Source organism: Halictus rubicundus, chromosome 3 (assembly GCF_050948215.1).
Source record: "Halictus rubicundus isolate RS-2024b chromosome 3, iyHalRubi1_principal, whole genome shotgun sequence".
NCBI classification, from domain to species: Eukaryota; Metazoa; Arthropoda; class Insecta; order Hymenoptera; family Halictidae; genus Halictus; species Halictus rubicundus.
Window position 1 is genome coordinate 14,304,930 of NC_135151.1, and position 21,912 is coordinate 14,326,841.

Sequence of the window (21,912 nt, forward strand, 5' to 3'; positions counted from 1 at the left end):
TGATGGTAATGTTTCAGTATATACATATTGTAATGAACAAAGTTAGGTGGATGTGTTTGACTAATTAATTCTATGAAATTGTTTATGAATATTGTTCAAGGTGGTGAGATCAAGGAATATCGAAGTGCTCCAAAACAGTCGAAAAACGTTTCTATCCCACGTATGCGAAAATGGCTGAGAACGGACAAGACTATAGTGATGGAACTAACAGTCCCCCTTTTACAAGTTAACTTCTTCGAGGACCACACCAAGCTAGTGGTCTCGCAGGAATCGCCTAACAGAGGTTACTTAATTACCTACATCGACACTAGTAGACAAACGTCCTCTTACTGGTTGAGCGACATACGAGATTACGGCTGCACAAATGATCTCTACGAACGTTTATGTTACGTGTGCAAACTCTCCAGGGAATTTGCAGAATTGCATAATAATACAATCGCTTGACCATCAAAAATGCATTGGAATCCACAAGGTGTGTCGAATGATTGGAACCCATTTGGTACCACCATTTATGTCTTTTCTGTTAGCTGCACTCATGCAATATTTAATGTTTCAATTTGTGAAAAATATTAGAACAAATCCGTTGAATTTGACGATTTAAAAAAATTTACATTGAACACGATCCTGTTTTGTTACTAATCTGTCGTATATATCTTATGTTCATTGTTAAGTATTTATTACATCCATATTTTATTATGTATATTTCGTTGTTTTACTCGGGTACAAGCAAAACTTTAAAATTGGGTTGATATTCATTTACTTTCTACGAGAAACGAGTGTTTCTACATTATGTTGTTATGAAATCAGCGTAAAAGTGTTCTTTACGTTGAAAAATTTTTTATTTTATAAATACTTGAATTTTTGCATTTGATAAGGACGCGAATTTGTGCGACAATTATGTTTGGATTTAAAAGAAAACTTATAATATTAAAAGTATTTAACGATTGCTGAACAATGTATATATAAGATTACCATCAAAACATATTTTATTATGCAATATTGATAAGATGTTAAATAATATTAATTTTGCATTGTAGTGAATATTTTTGTATGATAAAATTGGTAGCATAAAATAATACGTGGTACATAAAATTGAAACACTGAAAAGAAAAAGAATTTATGAAAAAGTAACTTTAGCACTGTTTTAGAAAATCACTAGTTTTTATTGACCTGTTTAATATAAGTTTTTAAAAAGTTGTCAGTTCATTATGTTCTAATTGTTTAAATTGGAGTTTTAATTTTCAATTGATATGAGTGCAGCTAAAAGAAATTGTTGGATGAATGTATGGAAATAGAAGGAAAGCCATATTTAAATTTTGCATACAATTGTTTCTTTTACAAAATATAACAAAGTTGTGATACATTATGTTCTAAGAAAAATAACAAGACGTAGATAAATTAATAAACATTAAAGGTGTGGTTAACTTTTTAGTTACGAGTATACAAGTACAGACTTTTACAGTAATTGTCTGTAAACGAATCTGTTCAGGCTTCCATTTCGAACAATTATATTGTTTATATTTGGTTAAAAATTATATTTACGGCTGTCTGTCGTTAATGGTATATGCACAGTAGTTTGAAATTCCAACAACTCGATCCTAGATGTATTACTGTGTATACACTTGTTACTATTACACTAATTTAAACAAATTCGTGACATTTTTATATCATAGTTATGCATATTCATACGCATAAAAGTTACTAAGTGTTAATACACAAATTAAACAATTATCTATGAGAGCAAGAAAATTTAATTTACACAGAAAATTATATTTTGATTTGTAATCATAATTTTTAAAACATACTTCTAAGAAAGAAAGTCTCATATAATTTTAATATTATGGTGCTTTTTTAATATACCACATTTAGAAAATTGATTTTTCAGCATAAGTTTTATTTAAACTTAATAGCCGTTTATTATAATTTTGGAACAGTTGACGAAAACGAAATGTTACTTTGGAACTTTGTCCAAATTACATTCGTGTTCAGCAATCAATAAACATACCATTTGTGTGTTAACATTTGACCATTGTATATCCATCTTAATATAATTATTATGGTAATGAGATTGAGTTAGTATGCTTCGAAGATATCTTTACCAATCAGTAAGCCCCTAAGCGCATTTTATAAGTATAATAGTGCGAATATTCTTACCGTTGTAAGAAAGTCGGATCAGGGCTATTAAATTAGCGCTCTGGATCAATATATTGTTATTATACAATAATAAAGGATGCTAGATTAGACTTGGTGAAGATTGAACCAAACGAAAAAAAAAAAAGTAAAAAAGTTGAAGTAATGGAAACTTATTCTGATATTCAGTCGTAGCAATAAAATACTTTGTAATAAAAGAAAAACGTGTTTAAACGACAAAAAAAAATGTAAAGTGTGTTCTAAAAGAAATTTTTCATGAAAAAAAAGAAGGATACAAATAAGATGTGCTAAAAGTGATTTCTACAGGATGCCAAACATTCACGATCTAAGTGCCTATATTGATCAGGAGCCTGAGTGTAATATAAACCTAGGTTTCGAAACAATCTGATTCGGACAGGTTTTGTTTCTTGAGAAAGAAAAACTAAAGAAATTGATTGTGACAAAAGCAATCTGGGGCTACCAATTGCCAACGGCCTCGTTATAAATTATTCCAAAATATACGTGCATCGTTTTGACGCACAGTAGCAACGAAAAGTAACAGTACGCGGACCAATTTAAATTGGCTTGCAAACAATATATCGCACATTAGTTGCTTCTATGTGAGTGATTGTGGCGCGTAATTATCCAAGGTATTCAATGATAAAAGAAGTCATCTATTTTCGAGAACAGGAACGCCCTTTTGCACTCTACGATATCATATACAGGGTGTACCAAAAATATCGGGAAACCTTGAAAGGGATGGTTCCTGAGGTCATTTGAAGTAACTTTTTCCTTAGAGAAAATTGCCGCCTTAGCTTTGGTAAGGAGTTATTAATGAGAAACACGGACCAATCAGAGCGCAGCTACAGCGGACGGACTCTGGCTCGGCCAACGGCAACGCCACGTTCAGTGGAACCGGTCGCCAACCCGGAATACGTTCACTATAGCAGCGCTCTGATTGGTCCGTGTTTTCCGTTAATAACTCTTTAACGAAGCCGAAGTGGAAATTTTTGCTACGGAGAAAGTTACTTCAAATGACCTCAGTAATCATCCCTTTCAACGTTTTCCAAAATTTTTGGCACACCCTGTATACCCACTGAAAATGCTTCCACATAGCATTTACCGAAATAATATTACAGTATCTTTAATATACCAAGGCAGATCTCTATTTTCTGAAATTAGGTGCCAAATATTTTGATCGCTTATTTATTAATCATTCATATTAATGACACACGGACTCGTCTAATTACAAAAACTATTGTAAATGTTTAAAACTCATTACATTTCCATTTATTTCGTTTTACCGTTATTAATACGTTCTTTGCACATGAAAAATATTTTCGAAAACTAAAACTTTGCGTTAGAAATATACAAAAATTGAAAACATGTAATACGTTATTATTATAAGTAGACTTTAAAATTTCGTTGTTATAAGGATTAGAAAGGACGATAAATTAATAGATTGCACTTTGTATGGAAGAATGTTGAAAATTTTTAGTGGATGGCACTATGTAGGATACAATGTTGTCGAATATTTTTTATATGACTTACTATTTAGTTTAAATTTGACTCTTTGCGCGACGCCTTCGCGGGGAATTCGAATTAAACGTTCGATTGATTTTCGAATCTTAGGAAATATAATCGTCTAAAAATAATAATCTCCGAAAATATACAAGATAAATTGTATCAAATCGAAATGACTATGTAGCTTACAAAAGAGAATATCATCAATGTTTTCGTTAACGTTACGCTGAAAGTAGATCCATACGAAGGTTTCAGTTATTCTCGCATGCTTAACTGAAGGTCTAATGATCCTTAGTAATCCTAGTCACTGTCGTTTTTTGCTTTAATAAGATAAGAGGCGAAAAAGGTACCACTGCCATCGGTTCACGCCGCAGTAGCCTGTTGTTGCTATACCCAGGCTGTTAATTAGATAACATTATTTATTATTATTAGCAACGTTACTATTAGGATTTTTATTGCAAGCACACTCGTCTTTATTATTATCGTTATTAGCATTGCCGTCGGCAATAATTTGTAAAGATTCTCGGCAGACGCTGTCGTCGAAATCGAGTATTTTGTATTACGCATATTTCTTTATCGAAGATATTAGCCTGTGTATTTATGAAACGTAGTGTACTTAATAATTTGATCTCAACGAAAGGAAAATTGAATCGTCCGAATATTATTTGTTGACCACAGGAAATTTTATGAGATGTACTTATAAATATTTAAAAGCATGTAATATTACAAACATGTTGAATTATTTCTGATGAAAGATATACATAGATTCTCATTAGAAACGTTCAATTACGTTTGTTTTTTTACGAAAATTGAAGCAGTGTAGATATAAATTCCTATAATGTCTTATATTATAGGATGAAAATCATCTATGTCAGTGACTTAGAAGTTCATTAAAACCGATCTCGATTCACTGCTATCTTAATCGAACTTTAGGGAAACACACAAGTTTGTTTCTCAATTGCAGATTTCTTTCTGTTATCACTATAAGTTATTCGATGACTTGTTGTGATATACGTTAGCAACGCTATTTATGCAACCAGTGTATTATAGCTTACGATAATTTTATCTTGTAATGTAATTATATTTAGTAAAATGCCAGTGAAGGTAACTCATGTATCCCCTTACAGATAAGGCATCTTACTTTCCAGCGAATACCTATCTATGTATCTGCCTGAAGTGATTTAAACTATATATACTGCTGATTATATTTTATTTTCGTTCAACATATTACATTGTAATGCGTATTCCACATGCGGATGCTCCGAGAAATAAGTTAAAAATATTTTAAACGTACCCAGTCAGCCAAACCCTGTTCGAGTATATTTTTATCAATGTTTGTACTTTTGGTGCCAAGACCATGCTTGGAGCAGGATTTGGTCCCTATTTCTGTTGAATTTGTCGCCCAAAACCCGTCGACAAATGGGGAGCCAATACCGAAACAGAAGGGTCGCAATTTATAAACCAGTTTTGTGACAAATTCAAAGCAAATCAAGAGCAAATTGCTTACTGGGTATAATTGGAGATTTCAAATTTTTATTTTTTGCGTCCTTCTATGGTTACCTTATTTTCGGAGCTGTACGCTGTGTAATAATTAATGCAATTGATGTTAAGGATCTCAGAAATCGTTAATTTATCCAGCTTATGCGAAGTAAATCAAATGATCAGTTATGCGACAAAGAATATACACGATAATGTTCCCATTTTATGTATGCACACAGAATCTTTAGAATCTACCATATATAATGTAAATGTTTTTCAATAGTAACATCAAGTTCTTAAGGACTCCTATTTATTTATTCCATTAAAAATACAACATTCGACTTCAAATTATTAAGTGATCGCACGTTGACTATTTTGCTACCCCTATATGAAAATTTATGCATTAAATATGGTACGTTTGTTGAAAGTTTCCTGTGTACATAGACATATATGCTATTATTGTTAACGATTAATGCGGATAATGGTAAAGATGAACGTTTCGGTGGCGAAACATTTTCTAGATCTGCGGTTTTCATAACATAAACATTTGCGAAATGCAATTATATCTGGAGAAATTCATTCGACACGATTAATGTGATTTTATTTCGTTTCTTTCATGTGTATACACTTAGATATATACCCTATGTACATATAAAACTACTTATTTACTGACAAATACACTATAAAATTCTTGCTCCATTTTTACATCTGTTTTTGAAACATTGAACAGCTGGTAACTAAAGTTTATAAGAGCTACATGTTTAAACATTACTTAGGCTAAGTGGTCTTCTTTGTACATAAAATAGAAACATAATTTCAGGTCAATTATGAAATGTAGTATCTTTAAAAGTGCATAAGACTTAGAAACGTACTCTTAAAAATTATCGTAGCATCTAGTATTCTGTAACTATATGTTAGAAGACAAAGTTTTATCAAAGCAATTCATAAAATTTAGGAAATTGGCAAATATGTCTCAGTCGGGTACATTTTTTGGAACAAAAAGGCTTAAGATATATTAAGAATTAACATTAATTGCTGATGCTTGCGTTTGAACAACTAAACAAATTGCTGATTAATTAATTACAGTGTAAGTAGAGTTATATTATTTAGATAATTCATAAAATTGGCAAAAATACCTTAGTCCCAGTATAGATTAATTATTCAAATTTCATGTTATAGTGTATTTTCGAAGAAATTGCCGTGAGATACATTGATAGTCACAATATCTATCTACTCCATTCTTATCATTAGACTGTGGGTTTTTATACAAAATAAAAATTGTCTAAATTAATTACAAAAATAAGTATAATTAATATAGGCACAGTAATTGGCACCCACAGTAATTGGGTCCTTTGCTTTAGTCGTTACTACTAGAAGAGTTAAAACAACCAAGGGAATATATTGTTTACGATTTATGAAAATCAGAAGAACGCCGTTCAATGCGGGCATGAAGAGATTCTACTGGAAACAAGTGAAAGAAAATTAATATATTTCAGATTCAAAGGAATCTAGAAGGAATCTCTTACCCTGGTACAATAAGATTTTTCGATTCTTCAAATATTTTTCTGTTTTCTGTCCAATCTATTCAATTTTGCAATAAATGCATAAAATCTGCAGTCTATTTACAATTCATATATTACTGAAGTGGTTAAGGACAGGTGTCGCGATCATCAATGTGCCTCAGGTCTCTTTCGATGAATATGCTATAATTTTTATGCGCATGCCGAAACTTCTTCAAAATTCGTATTCAGAAACAAAAATCAGAACTTTCGCCACTACACATCCAGCGTATAGTGAGCCATAGTACACCTCCATGGTGATATCGAGTTCGATATCCTGAGGACCCGGTATACTTTGCGTCATTAGTAAAACAACATTAGTTGGCGCAGTCCTCCTCAAGGCGAAACAGGACTCTGTTGCACGTTGCACTCCAGGTGGTGCACGGGCCTCCACGAACGCCATGCTGAACAGCAACGTGGAACTCGGCAGAGGGAATCCTTTCATCTTGAACAACTCCTCTGATTTATTCGCAGCGATTGGCAACATGCTCACGAGAGTGATGAAGTTGTACGAATAATGAGACGGTGCTTTGATGCAGGCCAAGTCGCCGGAATGGCAAGGACTTCTTCGCACGCATCGGCTGAAATTACAACATTTTGTGCAATTAATTTGTAAATTTCAATCTAAACGCCAATAATTGCAGTCAAGTTAATATTTTTCTGGTCGAGAACTGAAAATTTTAAGAACAATGTAATTTTATTTATTGTAGGTATTATAATACCTAACAGCTAATACAAATATGACTTGCAACTGAAAATAAGTAAAACGATCTATTAATTTTTTTTTTAGACTATTATTTAAATTGTTCATTGCTTTTAAAATTTTTGTCATTAAAATCCTGTTAGACTTCCGATAGGTGAAGTGTTATATAATTTTAATCGGATAAAAATAGTATAAAGGAGAATCATATTTAAGGTTATTACCCTGGGAACCTTTCGAAACAAAATTTCGAGGCCCCAGAGTGCACTTTGTTATTCTCGGGCTTTGCATGAAATAATAATTCGTAGCATTTGATAAGAACAAATTATATACTTTCTCCTGCTAGCATCCTGATGATATCCTGCAGGACAGTTTATCCTGTTGCATCTATAACTGCCTCTGGTATTGTGACAAATCTCATCCGATCCCCTGCAGACGGGTCCTGCTCTGCATTCGTCGATATCTATTAATAAATCAAAAGAAATTTAAGGGATCGAATAAACAGCAGTAAAATGAAATTGATTATGAATTAGTCTGCTTGCAACTGCCTCCGTGTATTACGGTCACGTTTAATCCTAGAGCACATACAAAGGTATAATTTCAGATTCAACTAGTGGCCCAGATCTGGCAACTAGGTCAAGAACAAATTATACTGCATAATTGCAGAAACGACGGAGGTAAACGGCGCTTTGATAAATCACTAAAACAGTCCGTGATTCACTTATCTGTGCGATGACAGTGCACTTGAATTAACTACTTCTCGTGCAATTAAGAGGATGCAAAATATTTTGATGTAATTTGCAAGAGTGAAAAGTAATTTTAGCTTCGAATAATCAAAGGATACATTATGGGTTTCGATCTTAAGCACCGATTAAATACTATATTTAAGGAATAAAAAGAATTTGAAAACTCACCCTCGCAACTCCGCTCGTCATATCCGAGTCTGTAGCCTTTCGGACATTTGCAAGCATAGCTTCCTGGTGTATTTTCGCAAATTCCAATGCACAAATGATTATTTTTAAACTCTTCGCACTCGTTGATGTCCGAACAGGACCGATTGTCAGAATTTAGTCTGAATCCAGGCTCACAGGCGCATCCGTACGAACCCCATAGGTTGATGCATCTGTGCTGGCACAATCCAAGACTTCGTTGACATTCGTCGATATCCTAAAATGTTTAGCAAAACAAACAATACAAAAATATGCAATATTCGAACGAACATCCTTTCGAAGACATATGGTGATCGTCATTATTTTTTTAATATTCTGATACACTTTGAAGATCACGAAAAGGTCGATGGCGGAAGTCTTTGATGTTCAAACGATATTCAAACATTTTTCTTTTATTTTTGCTTCGAGTACAAAACGAACTAATTTTATGATGATCTAGAATTTTCTGTAATCGTTCGAATGCGCACAACATTATTTTTAAAAGTCCGTAAGAAATAAAAAGAAATGTGATCGATAGCGTGCGTTGTTTATTAATATACATCTACTGTGTATAAAATTTAATGACTTTGCAGCTTACCTCGCAAACTCCATTGAAGCCGCTAACCATTTGGAAGCCATCTCGACAAACACAACGATAAGAGCCGACCGTGTTCTCGCAGTGACTGTTCGATCCGCAAATATTACCGTAGAGGCTGCACTCGTCGATATCAACGCAGTCATTATTTGGACCGTTAACGTGTCCTGGTGGACACTTGCAAACGTAACCACCCATTCTGTTTTCACAGGTTTGACTGGAAGAACATTTGTGACTACCATCCTCGCATTCGTTTATGTCCACGCAATGACTACCGAAAACAGGGTCCAAAGTGTACCCGTTGCTGCATATCACTCTTGATGTACATCTAAAATTCGAATACAGAAGATTAATCTTGATTAATTGCTGGTATCCAATCTAAATTATACAATAAACTACAACTGATTTAATATTACGCGATTAGCACAATGTTTGATCGAAGAACCGTATGAAAATATCTTTGAAGATGTAGGGTTTCTACAATAATTTTATGTGCAATATTTTTTGCAAAATGTTGTTAGAATCGTGTTCGTTTACCGGACAGGTCACCCTACACTGGCTGGTTTTTGGTTCGAAATCGCAGGCCCATAAAGTGTGGATAGAAGCAACGTACAATAAATTGAAAAATTGATATGAGACACGTGCCTGTAGGATCCGATGGTGTTGATGCAAAGTTGGAAGTTTCTGCGGCAGAGATTGTTGTTATCCTGACACTCGTCTATGTCTACGCATTTGTTACCAGACTCAAGTTTGAATCCACGAGGACAAGTGCGCCCTTCGGGTGTTAATGGCGTCGCTATTGGTGCTACGGTGGTCGACGTTGTGGTGGTCGTTGTCACCGTGGTGGTCGGCAATCCGAATCGAGGCTGAGCATTCGGTACTCGTGGATTACGATCGCATCGGTACGAACCGAGAGTATTCCTGCAATGATATCCCTCCCCGCAATCGTGAGTACCAAGGATACATTCATCGTCATCCTCGCAGATCTCGGTGGCAGCGTTTAATGTGTACCCTGTACCGCATGGTAAGAATCTTGTACATGAGTAACTACCTATTGTGTTGTCGCATCTCTGCGTTGGCAGGCAACTGTCCTCCTGTGATCAAATTATATTGCCGTTATACCGAATGAAACATGTAGTAAGCATTTTAAGGATTGTTCAGCCTGTATTAGAATAATAGTAGGGGAGATCGGAAGTGAACGTAGCATTGGAAATAATTTAAAATCTGTGTTATCGCAAATTTTGGATATATTGTGCAAAACTATTGTTTATATAGATATGCAAATATCTTATATACTGACCAAAATGACTTTTCGATACCGTAAAGTAACTTTTTTTTTTATTGTTAGTGACTTAAAATTGTGATTACCTATTTCGTACTCCGGGGTACGGGGCCAGTTGTCGCAAAGTTTTATTTTGATTTTTCCTTGTCGCAAATCGAAAATACCGCGGTTCAATAATGCCAGATAACTAGGTAATATTTTGGCGTAAAAAATTTTGTTGTAAATGTAATAGTTTTTACGCAATCGTAGTCTAAAGTCAAATTGTTACTTTTGATCCCGGTCTCCCCTACCAGGCGGATGACAAAAATTTGAAATTTGAAAAAATAGAAGTTTTTTAAATAAAAAATGTCTTTCAAATTTTAAGTAAAGCGATCTGGCAAGAACTGGAGATTTTACCCGCATTTGACACTCGTTAATGTCCACGCAAGCCTGAGTCAGATTGTCACGTCTGAAACCAATTTTGCAATTGCAAGTGTAGCTTCCCATTGTATTAATGCAGTCTTCGTTGCTGCTACACGCGTCCTCTATTTCGCGACACTCGTCAATGTCAATGCAGCCGCGATTCCTGACGAATCTATTGCCGTCGGGGCATTTTTGATTCGCTGACGGTGGTAACGGTGTTAACGGTGTCGTGGCCGTGGGCGGTTTCTTCGTCATTGGCATCGGAGGTTTCGCGCAGGTGTAGCTACCTGGTTGATTGTAACATAGCTCGCCTTTGCAGATGTCCGAACTTTCGGCACACTCGTCCACATCTATTAAATAGAAATGATCTAATTACAAAGGATAATCGGTTGCACACACTCAAAATTGTAATTGTCTGTTTTAGTAATATGTTAATAATCATTTTGTGTCGCATGCTCATTTTGATTAAACATCGTCTATAGACTGCGAATTTTATGCATTTATAACATACTATGTGGTTGATAAAAACGCAAGTATTAATGAATGTTCCGTAAAATTTTCAATAGAAGAAGTGGTTTTCTATTTTTGGGTCTGTTCTTTCATTTTCTGATTTATAAATAGCACCAAAGAATAATCTAAATTTGCATGAGCATCCACACTCTGGTTATTTATGAAATTGGTATAAAGGATTTGTCATTTTTTTGTTTAAGCTAACAAATCGACGTTAAAAGTCCTGTTTCACGCCAGTAAGAGAATTTTTAGAAAGGATAAAAGTGTTATGATAATGTGCAGTGACATCGCATTTAATAAATAATTGTACAACATAGAATAATCATAACATTTCCAAGCAGTATGCGAAATAGTGCAAGTACAATCACAGACAAAAATGATAAATAAAATTATTTTGAATGCAACGGAAAACATAACGCAAGTGACAGTACAATAGAAACTCGAGCTACATAACAACGTACACGTTAATACGAACGGATCTATGACATGCACATAAACGCGACGAGCGGTCGTAAAATACAGTATATTACGTTTGTAAATACATGAAGGTTTGCAAACTCCGGTTATAAAGTTCTCATCCTGAAAAAACGTTATAAATTATTAAGAATTAGTTTATTAATGTTGCTAACTAGTTGCTCCTTCATGACGTTCGGTTTCAAACTTTTTCTCTACACTTACAGTTCCAAAAACTGCGGTATGAACATTATACCAGTAATGTCACTATCATACTTCATAGTTCTAAAATTTCAGAAAAATACCTGCGCATTTTCTCAATCGGGCATTGTATCTAAATCCCGCAGGGCAGGCTGGTCTTTGACGTTGACGCTGGCTGGGTGGTGGAGGCCTTTCGCATCTGAACAAATTAAAATGCCGAAAATAAAAACCCAAATTTTCAAATAATTTCCTAATAGTAGTCCTTTTGGAATCGACGTTCAACGGTTGAGAATGTTTCAATGAATCGTTTTTAGTCCAAAAACGACTTCAAAAATGAATGAATATAGCGTAACAGTGTTGCTTCACAGATTATTATTCAAAAGAAAATGATCTAAAATTAGATATAGACACTAAAAAGTTTATTAACCCTTTGCAGTCGAATGGCGTTACTGAGACGCCACTAAAAATGATCAATTCAGGACAATCTCCACATTACTGAGCTTGTTTGTACTCTATAAATTGCTAAAAATTTAAATATGATTTAAAAAAAAAAGGTTTCACGGATAATATTTTCCGGAATAGCTTCGAGTTCGAAGAGTTAATAGGATTCCGGTAGATGAAGTGTTAGATGATACAGCATACCTGTAGGTGCCCAGCAGGTTCATGCATCTCTCAGAAAATCTCGAGTCACACTTGTACTGGCCAGTGGTACATTCGTCGATGTCCTCGCAGCGCCTGGTAGCCAGTGAGTATTCGTACCCCGACTGGCACGACGGCAGTCTCGTTAGGCACTCGAAGCTGCCGTTCTTATTCACGCAATACTGATGCAGCTCTAGCCGACAAGTGTGCTGATTTTCCAGGCATTCGTCGACATCGACGCAACTGCCATCGACAGAGCGCTTGAAGCCGCTGCTACAAGGACGTATCGGATCGCAGGAGAAAGAACCGTTTGTGTTGACGCATATATGAGTGCCTTGAGCACAATCGTGCCTACCTAGAAGGCACTCGTCCACGTCCTGACAACCTTTCGTCTGTGGACTGAAATACCAGCCGCTGGTGCACAGTGGCGAACACTCGTAGCCACCGGGTGTGTTGTGACACTGCTCGTGGTCTCGACAACCCGGACCTTGCTTGCATTCGTCGATATCCGTGCAATCACCTGTTCTCGAATCCCTTGCGTACCCACGCTCGCAGGGCTTCTGGTACGAAAAGATATCTGTGTCCTGCAAACACACAATTTTGTAGACTGTAGTTAAGGGCAAACTTACAGGGACACCCATCGACACTTTTACTATCACGTTGATCTTATATGGGTGACAGAATCCTTTGGCTATCTTTAAAAATTCATTTTGCTCATAATACAGTTGATTCGACCGAACTTCGTGGGGATTTGTACGATCTAGAAGAGTTCAAGAAGTAGTCTACAAGAAGGTGTAGCTCTGCAATTTTTATTTTACTGACTAAATTATTTTGATTTTGTGGGATTTTTTGGAGGAGATTATTTGGAAGTCCAACGAGTTAATATTCTTAATCTTTAACCCGTATGTTGGCAACCGGGTACCCAGGTACCCATTGACCTTGGTAGGCCGAGCCTACCGGATTGTAATGCCGGACAGGCAGGTCTCTGGTGGTAGTTGAATCGACACTAGTAGCTTTTAGGAGGAAGGGTTTCTAGTGGGTAAACCGTCAGAGAAGAGAGTCCCAAACTTCCCGGTACTGACGCCGTCCGGGGGTTAGTGCATAAGGCATTTTCTCCTCCTCGGTAATAAAAAAAAAGATGCCCATTTACCTGTGTTCTCATACTTCTGGTACTATATACAAACGTTCTGGTTGTTGTCGTTTTAGTTATTGCATTACAAAAATAGGAACCGTTTGTATTAACGCAATCATGAGTGGTTAGGTTGCAGGTATGTAATCCAAGTGTGCATTCGTTTATATCATCACAGAACACGTCTATCCTACTAAAGTAATCAGTGTTGTTGCGCAGCTGAAAGCCAGAAGGACACACTGGAGAACATCTGTATCCTCCCTCGTAATTTTCACATTGTTCTCCGATTCCACAATTTGACAGACCATTGCTACACTCGTCGATATCTAGAAAATAAAATTTCCGAAATGTTTAAACGTTTCTCTAGAAACATGGTTATAGTAATTGTAAATATAGTAAATATAGTAATTAATTGTCTGGGTTGCTGACAATTTACTAATAATTTAGGATACCTGCTGCACAGTATGAATCTAATTCAACATCTTTCTTTACCTATACAGTCCAGACTTTGTGGATCAAATACGAATCCTGACTGGCAATCCACTGTTCGATTTACAACTGGAAGTGTCGATTTTCGAGGAACACCAATCTGATGTTCGTACTGTCTACTATATGAGAAATTAGTGTCTTCTACGTTTTGATCGGAACTTGCATCCTCGTCGTCCAATGATTCGCACCTGATAAATTTCATTTCAATAATAGACGAACCATTAATGAAACCTTTGTACTCTGGACGATCGGTACGCGATTTGAAAACAGAAGCATACCTGTAACTGCCGATTTCGTTGATACACTGTTCATTTGCTTCGCAGGAGTGTAATTGCTCTTTGCATTCATCGACATCGATGCAAGCTTCTTTCGGATTATCTGCTGGCTTGTATCCCGCAAAGCAGATCGGCTGCTCCGCCTTTTGGTCAAAGGAGTATCGCGGCAAAGAACTGTCTTCCGGCGTGCATTCGTAACTTCCTATTGTGTTTCTGCAGATAGTATTCAACTCGGGGCAGGAATTATTCGACTCGACACATTCATCCACATCTGGGAATGTAAAATATTAAATACCAACGGATAAGATCTATAATAATGTCCGCTCATAAATATTATTATTCATTTAATTAATAACAGCGACATAAATATTTGGTTGCTATTAATAGGTTCAGGTATTACTTTTAACACAAGTATTAAAAAATTTCGATAGTGAACAGTATGCAACATGTTAAATTAGGAATATATTTTTCAATGCAAAGTTGCTTTTCTATAGCGAATTATAGATTATTAATATTCTTACTCACATGCAGGTAACAATACGTGATGGATCAATCTATAGAACTCGTGCATGAACATTTAAATTAAGTTCGATGATTATAATTATTCAGTTAGGCAATTAAATGTAGAAGATGGATACTTAAGCATGCATATGCCTACAGGAAAAAGCAAAACGATTTATTGTTGCAGTAAATAAACAGGATCAATGAGCTACTTTTAGTTAAACAATAACGCCTATAAAATATGTAAAAAAAAAAATGGGACAATACTTACCGATACAAGTACCCAGATTATTACTGTACGTAAAACCTTTTCTACATTTTATGTTACATTCATAAGCTCCTTCGGTATTCCTGCATTCCTCACCGTCCTCGAGACAACTATGAACACCCTCTGCACATTCGTCCACATCTATGTACGAAACAAGCAAAAACTCATTTAGTTTTTTAACTTTACATTAACTGTTTGGAAATTTGTACCTTTGCACTGTTGTAATAATTTATCGAACTTGAACCCAGCAGGACAAGACTTTGTTCCCTTCATTTCAACACAACTGAAACTACCTTGTGTATTAACGCAGAAACTTCTTTCAGCTGGACATGGTTCTGACAGTATAACACATTCGTCAATGTCTGGAAGAAAGTAATTATAATTTTAGTGGCAACAAAGCTATTGTTAACACATAGAAGTCTACAGAATATTAAAATATCAAAATATCAAAATATAATAATATCAAATTATCAAAACATCAAAATATCAATATATCAAATTATCAAAATATTAAAATATAAAATGTGAAAATATCAAAATATTCAATTATAGGACGTGTTATTAAAATTTTTCCATTAAAAAAATTCCGTAAAATTTGGAAGATGATGAGGTATCAGTTGTTCCCGTATTATCCAACAATGTTAGATACCATACCTGTGCAAAGGCCTGTGAGAGGTTCCCATTGGTATCCAGGTGGACAGTCCTCGTAAGGTACATTGTTGAGCACATCTTTCGACGTGCATACGTAAGATCCTATAGTGTTTTCGCACTGACCAGGACACAGTCCTTTTTCGATACACTCGTTCACGTCTAAGCAGTAGGGTACACAATTGCGAACAAAAAGCAACATGGACATAACAGAATTGCAATGCAAGATGTGATACGTCGTAGAAGAAGGAAGCTTGTTTCACAAAACATCTATGAATGCTGCAATCTTTGGTCATTGTAGTTTAAGGGGGCACAGCAGCATTGAATAGCTAAAACGAACGATTTTTTCCGAGCTGTGTAACTTAAATATTAACCGTAGATACTTGAAGATGAAATCTATAATCAATTATTTTACATTTCAGTGATTGTAATGCTAAATCAGTTTCAAATCTCATCGTAATAAGCTTTGATTTGTCAACTGTTCGCGGACGAGGATTTTTTGGAATATTAAACATATTTTTCTCAGAGAACGACATCATTGCGAACTTGGATACTTAGAAAAAGAAAAAAATACCGGGTAGACCAAAGTTGATGCTTTTTCTAGCACTAGCTCCAGACGAAAACACTTTTGGATAGGCGGGCAACATTTCAAGTGAGCCTGAAGAATTTGTAATTCTTGCTTGGTAAGCCTAATTGTGATTTACCACTTACCGTCGCAGACCTGACTGGTGGAGTTATAGCGATAACCCGCTGGACAGATGGACGAATAGTCGGAGGTCTCGTCTGTTGCAGCGGTATTCTTCTGCCGGGCTAACTTGGGAATGCACGAATGCTTATCGTTCGCCAAAACGTAGCCGGGGTCGCAGCTGCAAGTTACTGCGACTCCGTTGTCTGTGCATCGCTGCTCGCATGGGTTACTTGTTTTACATCTAAATCACACGATAAGCACAGTTTCGTATATTTTAATGTTTTGTTCACCGTCCAATCGTAAGCAGTAAAACAATTTTATTTTTCACCACTATAGAAAATAATTCTATAAAATTAATAATAATTATCTTGAATAACTATTATTGTTATTTAATAATTATTCCTTTCTATAGGTATTGTTTTAGTAATAATAATAATAGTTCTCGGATATGGTGGGTCCATTTTGACCCAACATTTCGAAGGCATCGTCTAGCTGCTCAGTTGCTTGTGATTAATTTAAATTGAAGGCTGTTTCATTGAGTGCAACGAGAGATCAATGAGTCTAGACAAAGTACCTTGAAAACATTGATAAACGACTGTCCGAATGGATCTAAGTAGTGTCCCCTTTCTGAGAGAATTATTTCTCAGTAATATATAGTAATGAATATACTGTAAGTTTTATGCGTTTGTGACAGAAATGGATAGATCAAATGCAAAAGAGATTGAAACTGATTCAAACGATTCAGAAAAGTAATCAATCTCTACGTATCTCCTGTATCTTGCAATTAATGAAGACAATGTTCCTGTTGCATAAAAGTTCGCGGTCTAGGAACAAATAGAATTGTACCTGTCGGACGGCAGGTCTTGTCTGCAAGTTTTCTGGTCTTCTAATAAAGTGAAACCTTCCCTGCACTTGCAGTAGTAGGATCCTGGCGTGGGAATGCAAATATCGGAGCACAACATTCCCTTCATAAGTTGACAGATGTCATCCATGGCTGTAAACGATTTACAAGAATAATACTTCCAGTAAACTTCATTTTAGTTAATAATTTAACATACAAGTTATTCCAAATTTTGAACCATGGAAAGGCTAAATATCGACACCATTTTTAGTCTTCTTAAACAGAACATTCATAACCTATTCCAATTAAGAAAGAGGTTCTATGAACTTTACATTTTTTTTTCTACTAATTTCTACTTCGATCAGTTGTTAATAATGCAATAGACTTGATGGTGAGGGACCCAAATACCGGGGGAGGGGGGTTTACCCATTACTGTGTCTATATTATTTATACTTATTTTTAAAACATAATGAATATTAAAACAGAGATATTAAATTCTTTTAATTGAAATTAGTTAATATATAATATATCTCTTTTTAAATATTTATTATGCTTTAAAAATAAGTATGATTAATATAGGCACGGTAATTGGTACCCCCATAGTAATTGGGTCCCTCACCCTATATCCTCGGATAATCCAAAAACGGAATAGTAATTTTTCTTACGCGGCGTGGGAATTGACGGAGAAAATTCTGTCGTCTGAGTGGTGGATGCGGAGGATGACGAAGGCGACGACGAAGAAGGAGAAGTTTCGGTATTCTCGCTCGTCGAAGTTAAATTTGTAGAATCCGAAGTAAATGTTGTTGAGGTACTCGGCGAGGCCTCGTAGCAGCACTCCAAAAACGCTGGATCCCATGGAATTCCGAAGGAAAATCTTTGGAAAGCGCACCCTTGGCCCATGGATCCCGTTAAAATGCCTAAAATCAAATAATCGCGGTGAGAAGAGGAATAACGTTGCCTTCACAAAAAGACTGTGAATAATTATACGAATGATTATTCTGATTTGGAGCTCGCATTCAATAAAACATCTGTTCTATTGGGATTTTACGGGTCCGTGGACTCCATAAAACCACCAATCGTCCAAAAGTGGATGTTTACCTAATTTGCAACCTTCGCAACAGTCGCGATGATAATCGCCGGGTCCGGTGCGTCTGGTTTTGGCACCGGACACGCACGCTAAACCTGCACGTGCATCCGACTTCCCTTTCTTGCATTGTTGTTCGTGATACTCTTTCACGCAACAAATGTCTACAGCTTCCAAGCAGAGACCCTGCTCCACTGTAGGCACCCCAGATACCGGGCCCGTAAACTTTTCACACCTCAGTCCTTCCATTGCCCACGAAGTGCCCAGGCCACAGCACTTTTCGAATTGCGCTTCCATCCTTGCATCGGCGAAAAAGGATCCTGCGAAATGAATATTTTCATAGGAATCTTTAAAAAGTTGTCTCCTGCGAAAATGATTTCGGATTAACTCTGGAAGTATCGAGCAATCAAAGTAACTAGATTTTATTTTATAAATTCCAAACCTGCGTTCACTGAGACTTTCATTGATTTTTACTTCAGTGGTAGCTTTATTTAGACTCCTCTAGTAATTCTAGTGTTCAATAATATCTCTTGTCAAGTCAGTCGACAAGAGCACAATTATAGAATTACTTAATTTCATATGATTTAAACGGCAATGCTTAGTCAACGATCTAAGCAAAAAGTGACTTTTAGAAATTTTTTCGGAAAAAATTAATGGACTTATCTTTAAGCGAATACCTTACTATTATACAAATTACAGTAATGATTTGCTGCTAAATTTAAAGAAATGCCTAAACAACAAAAAGCATTCATTTCCTAATATTGTTTTCTCAAAAACTCTATGAGTATGATTTCTATGTAATCTTATCGTTTTTTAAAAGATCGATTTAACATAAAATAGCAGTAGTTCTATGAGAGAATACGATTTTTCAACGTTAAAATTCCTTGTTGTCCGTGGATTAAAAAAAGTTTACATCTGCTTCAACTATATTTCTCATGTTAGGATTGAAATTACTATTGCAAGAGAGGAAATAGAGCAGGAACACAACAAATTAATCCCACGTTCGTGAACAACGGCAAACTTCTGACGAAGTTATCTCTTATTTGCGTGAAATTTTTACAAACCCCCGACTACGTTGAAAATCAAGTCCTTCCTCGTATCGTTGGAACAATTTCAATGATAAGCAGAATAGCTTCCGACCGAATCTCTTTAGTAAAATTAATTCTAATCTCACCCAGTTTTATAATTATGGCTTAACAAAAGTATATTAAAAAATATAAAATGATTGTTTAAAATATAATTTTGTGCTAGTAGTAGTGCGATATTTACTCATTTGTTCTTATTATATAACAACGTGTACGAATGAGAATCATTAAGAAGTCGTGCATATAATTTTGGAAATTAATGTCGGTATTAATTGTAACTTGCATACATTTCAATAATCATTAAATATCATATCTGCTGATCTTAGATACTTATTTTAATTCGTTCTACATTATTTAAAATTCATATACATCAAAATATTCAACATGACAAATTTACTTAAAAGCTATTCGTATATTATTATTAACAAATAACTTACTACATAATTTTTAGTAAAAGTGTTCCCATTTATGTTTTGAATATATGCCTAATTCTATGTAATAGTGATTTTTTAGAATACCAGACAATAGAGCAATGATGAGGGTATTAAACATAATTTAATACTATTGTGTCATTAAACGATTTCAATCGGATTAATAGTGTTCGTGAAATATTTCTATATAAAGTATGGAAGAGAAGAAGGGACAGAGAATAACAAAGATTCTATGAAGTTTCATTAATCGTCTCCAGCCTATTCTTCCTTCGTGATATTCTATTTTTATTGTACACATTTCTAGTGAGTCGGTATATCTGTCATACACGTAGAAATCATTCTGAAATTTCATTAGATAACACAACAATAAAAAGTAATGTTAAAAAATTCTCCTCAATTTTTACTAATCACAAAATCACAAAACTAGAATTAAATTAATGGAAAGGATTGTGTTTATTATTTCTTAATTAAGTTAGGTTTACGCAGTGATGATGCTTGCATGTTTGCAGCAGTGATTCTGCAACAGTGTTTGGATAGAAACCACAATAAATCAGTGGAAAGTATACATGTCAAGCAGTTCTAGGGAAAATCGTGATTTGTTCAGTGATAAGAATGACATGTGCATTCGTGCATCTTCGCCACATTCAAAAATCGTACAACTTTTAAATGAAAAGTTATTATTAAAGGTTATTAAAATCATATAAAATTATTATTCAAAATTATTTGAATGCATGCTCAATCAACTATGAAAAATAATACAATACGAGGAGTCACTTATGAAAACACGGTCTGCATTATTTACTCAAACTAATCAACCTTAATTATCAAATCACTCGTCCAGAGAGTTCTGCTCGGATCTACACCTACTAAGACTGCGTGATCATCAATTGCTGATTCCAAGAAATTACTCGACGACTCTAATACATATTCCATTCATTATCTTTCTGCGTCGATCATTTAAACGGTGAAGAATATAACCAATCGTTCGGACCTTAAGATCGAAGCATAACCCTCGAATCACGGGACTAGACTCTATTCTGACCCAGAGTTCCAAACGTTCTATCTAAATTCTAATTTTCTAGTAGGGAGTTCAAATCATTAGCTATTTACATTGCATCCAATAAAAAGATCAATGTTTGATGTCAAGAAAAGTAGGTTCAAAAGTGTATAAAAAAATGGATGCATAATCATTTGAATGGATCTAGCCCATGGCTGACATTAAATCATCGAAAGCAGCCGCTTCAAGAGACTTAACGACTATTTAACGCTAGACCTAAGAAACACAAAAAGCAACAAATTTACATTATCTCGTAAAAATAACAAGAAGGTATTTGTTACAACCTTCGTAATAATATATGCCCAAAGTACTAAATTTATTGACTAAATCCCTGCTAAATGCATCTTTACAATTTCAATAATCAGAAGTCTTCGTAACGCAGTAGACAGCGCCCTAAATCTCACAATGAAATTTCAATAATCATAATAATTATACTAATTCAATAAATGAAAAATTTAAACTCGTCATTTTAATGGGTCCCACATCCTTAAGAAATATTTAAAAGAAATGGGTCAGCTATATATCCAACAATACCTTGCTCCCAAGGGAAGAACAGTTCCAGTTGAACAGCCAGAAGTAGGAAGAAGAGTGGCCTAACGTGTGGGGCCATATTCTCTTTTCGATCGGAATGAAATCGGTATCGTCCGCGCGAATTGTCACACTGGTATCCCGTGATTAACGAAAGAGTTTGTTTGTTTGTTTTTTTCTTTCCACCGATACCGAAGATCTCAAACGCAAAACGGAAACGGTCGTTTGTTGATCGCCTGCGCTCCGGACGAGCGCTCAGCGTGCATTGAAACGTCCCGTTCGCCGGTACCTCGGTTTTCTTCTCTGCACCTTTCTATGCGCATCTCATTTCTCCTCTCGAAGCTTCCTCCTCTATCACGTGGATCGTTTCTTCTCATCTGGACCGGCGCACAGTGGTCTACAACTGCCGTTTTAGCAGTTCGAGAGATTCGAGAAAAATTAATTGAAGATGGTGTTCTGGTGTGATGGTTCCAAACAATTCAATT

At 35.4% G+C, this 21,912-nt stretch overlaps 2 protein-coding genes across 4 annotated transcripts in view; one reads left to right on the top strand and one right to left on the bottom strand.

The window, feature by feature from the left end:
- LOC143352740 (serine/threonine-protein kinase PLK1) overlaps positions 1-5,836 on the top strand; it is a 44,314-nt gene extending 38,478 nt beyond the window's left edge. For both annotated transcript variants that reach the window (XM_076785486.1, XM_076785487.1), the window contains exon 8: positions 101-5,836. In XM_076785486.1, coding sequence (XP_076641601.1) covers positions 101-444 — 344 coding nt within the window. In that variant the 3' untranslated portion in view covers positions 445-5,836. The remainder of the gene's footprint in view (positions 1-100) is intronic.
- LOC143352739 (uncharacterized) lies at positions 5,718-21,718 on the bottom strand. 2 transcript variants are annotated; one of them, XM_076785483.1, is made up of 19 exons: positions 21,434-21,718; positions 18,341-18,646; positions 17,908-18,159; positions 17,248-17,395; positions 16,425-16,642; positions 15,720-15,875; positions 15,275-15,427; positions 15,069-15,206; positions 14,300-14,567; positions 14,025-14,209; positions 13,554-13,858; positions 12,407-12,987; positions 11,869-11,963; positions 10,595-10,950; positions 9,562-10,010; positions 8,920-9,244; positions 8,307-8,559; positions 7,726-7,855; positions 5,718-7,273 (listed from the first exon to the last, which is right to left on the bottom strand). In XM_076785483.1, exons 1-19 carry the CDS (start codon positions 21,507-21,509, stop codon positions 6,868-6,870), a joined length of 4,800 nt encoding a protein of 1,599 aa, XP_076641598.1. In that variant the 5' UTR covers positions 21,510-21,718; the 3' UTR covers positions 5,718-6,867. The 2 variants fall into 2 exon arrangements, with proteins under 2 accessions (XP_076641598.1, XP_076641600.1); XM_076785485.1 differs by lacking the exon at positions 15,069-15,206.
- Between the last annotated feature and the right edge of the window lie 194 nt (positions 21,719-21,912).

What these genes read in the sequence shown, in the direction of transcription:
- LOC143352739 (XM_076785483.1), bottom strand. Translation starts at nt 21,509, where the DNA reads ATGGCCCCACACGTTAGGCCACTCTTCTTCCTACTTCTGGCTGTTCAA. An exon ending in ACAAAGTCTGGACTGTATAG is followed by an intron (nt 13,859 to 14,024) that starts GTAAAGAAAGAT and finishes TTTATTTTCTAG; the next exon opens with ATATCGACGAGTGTAGCAAT. An exon ending in AACCTGCTGGGCACCTACAG is followed by an intron (nt 11,964 to 12,406) that starts GTATGCTGTATC and finishes TAATTTGTTCAG; the next exon opens with ATGCGAAAGGCCTCCACCAC.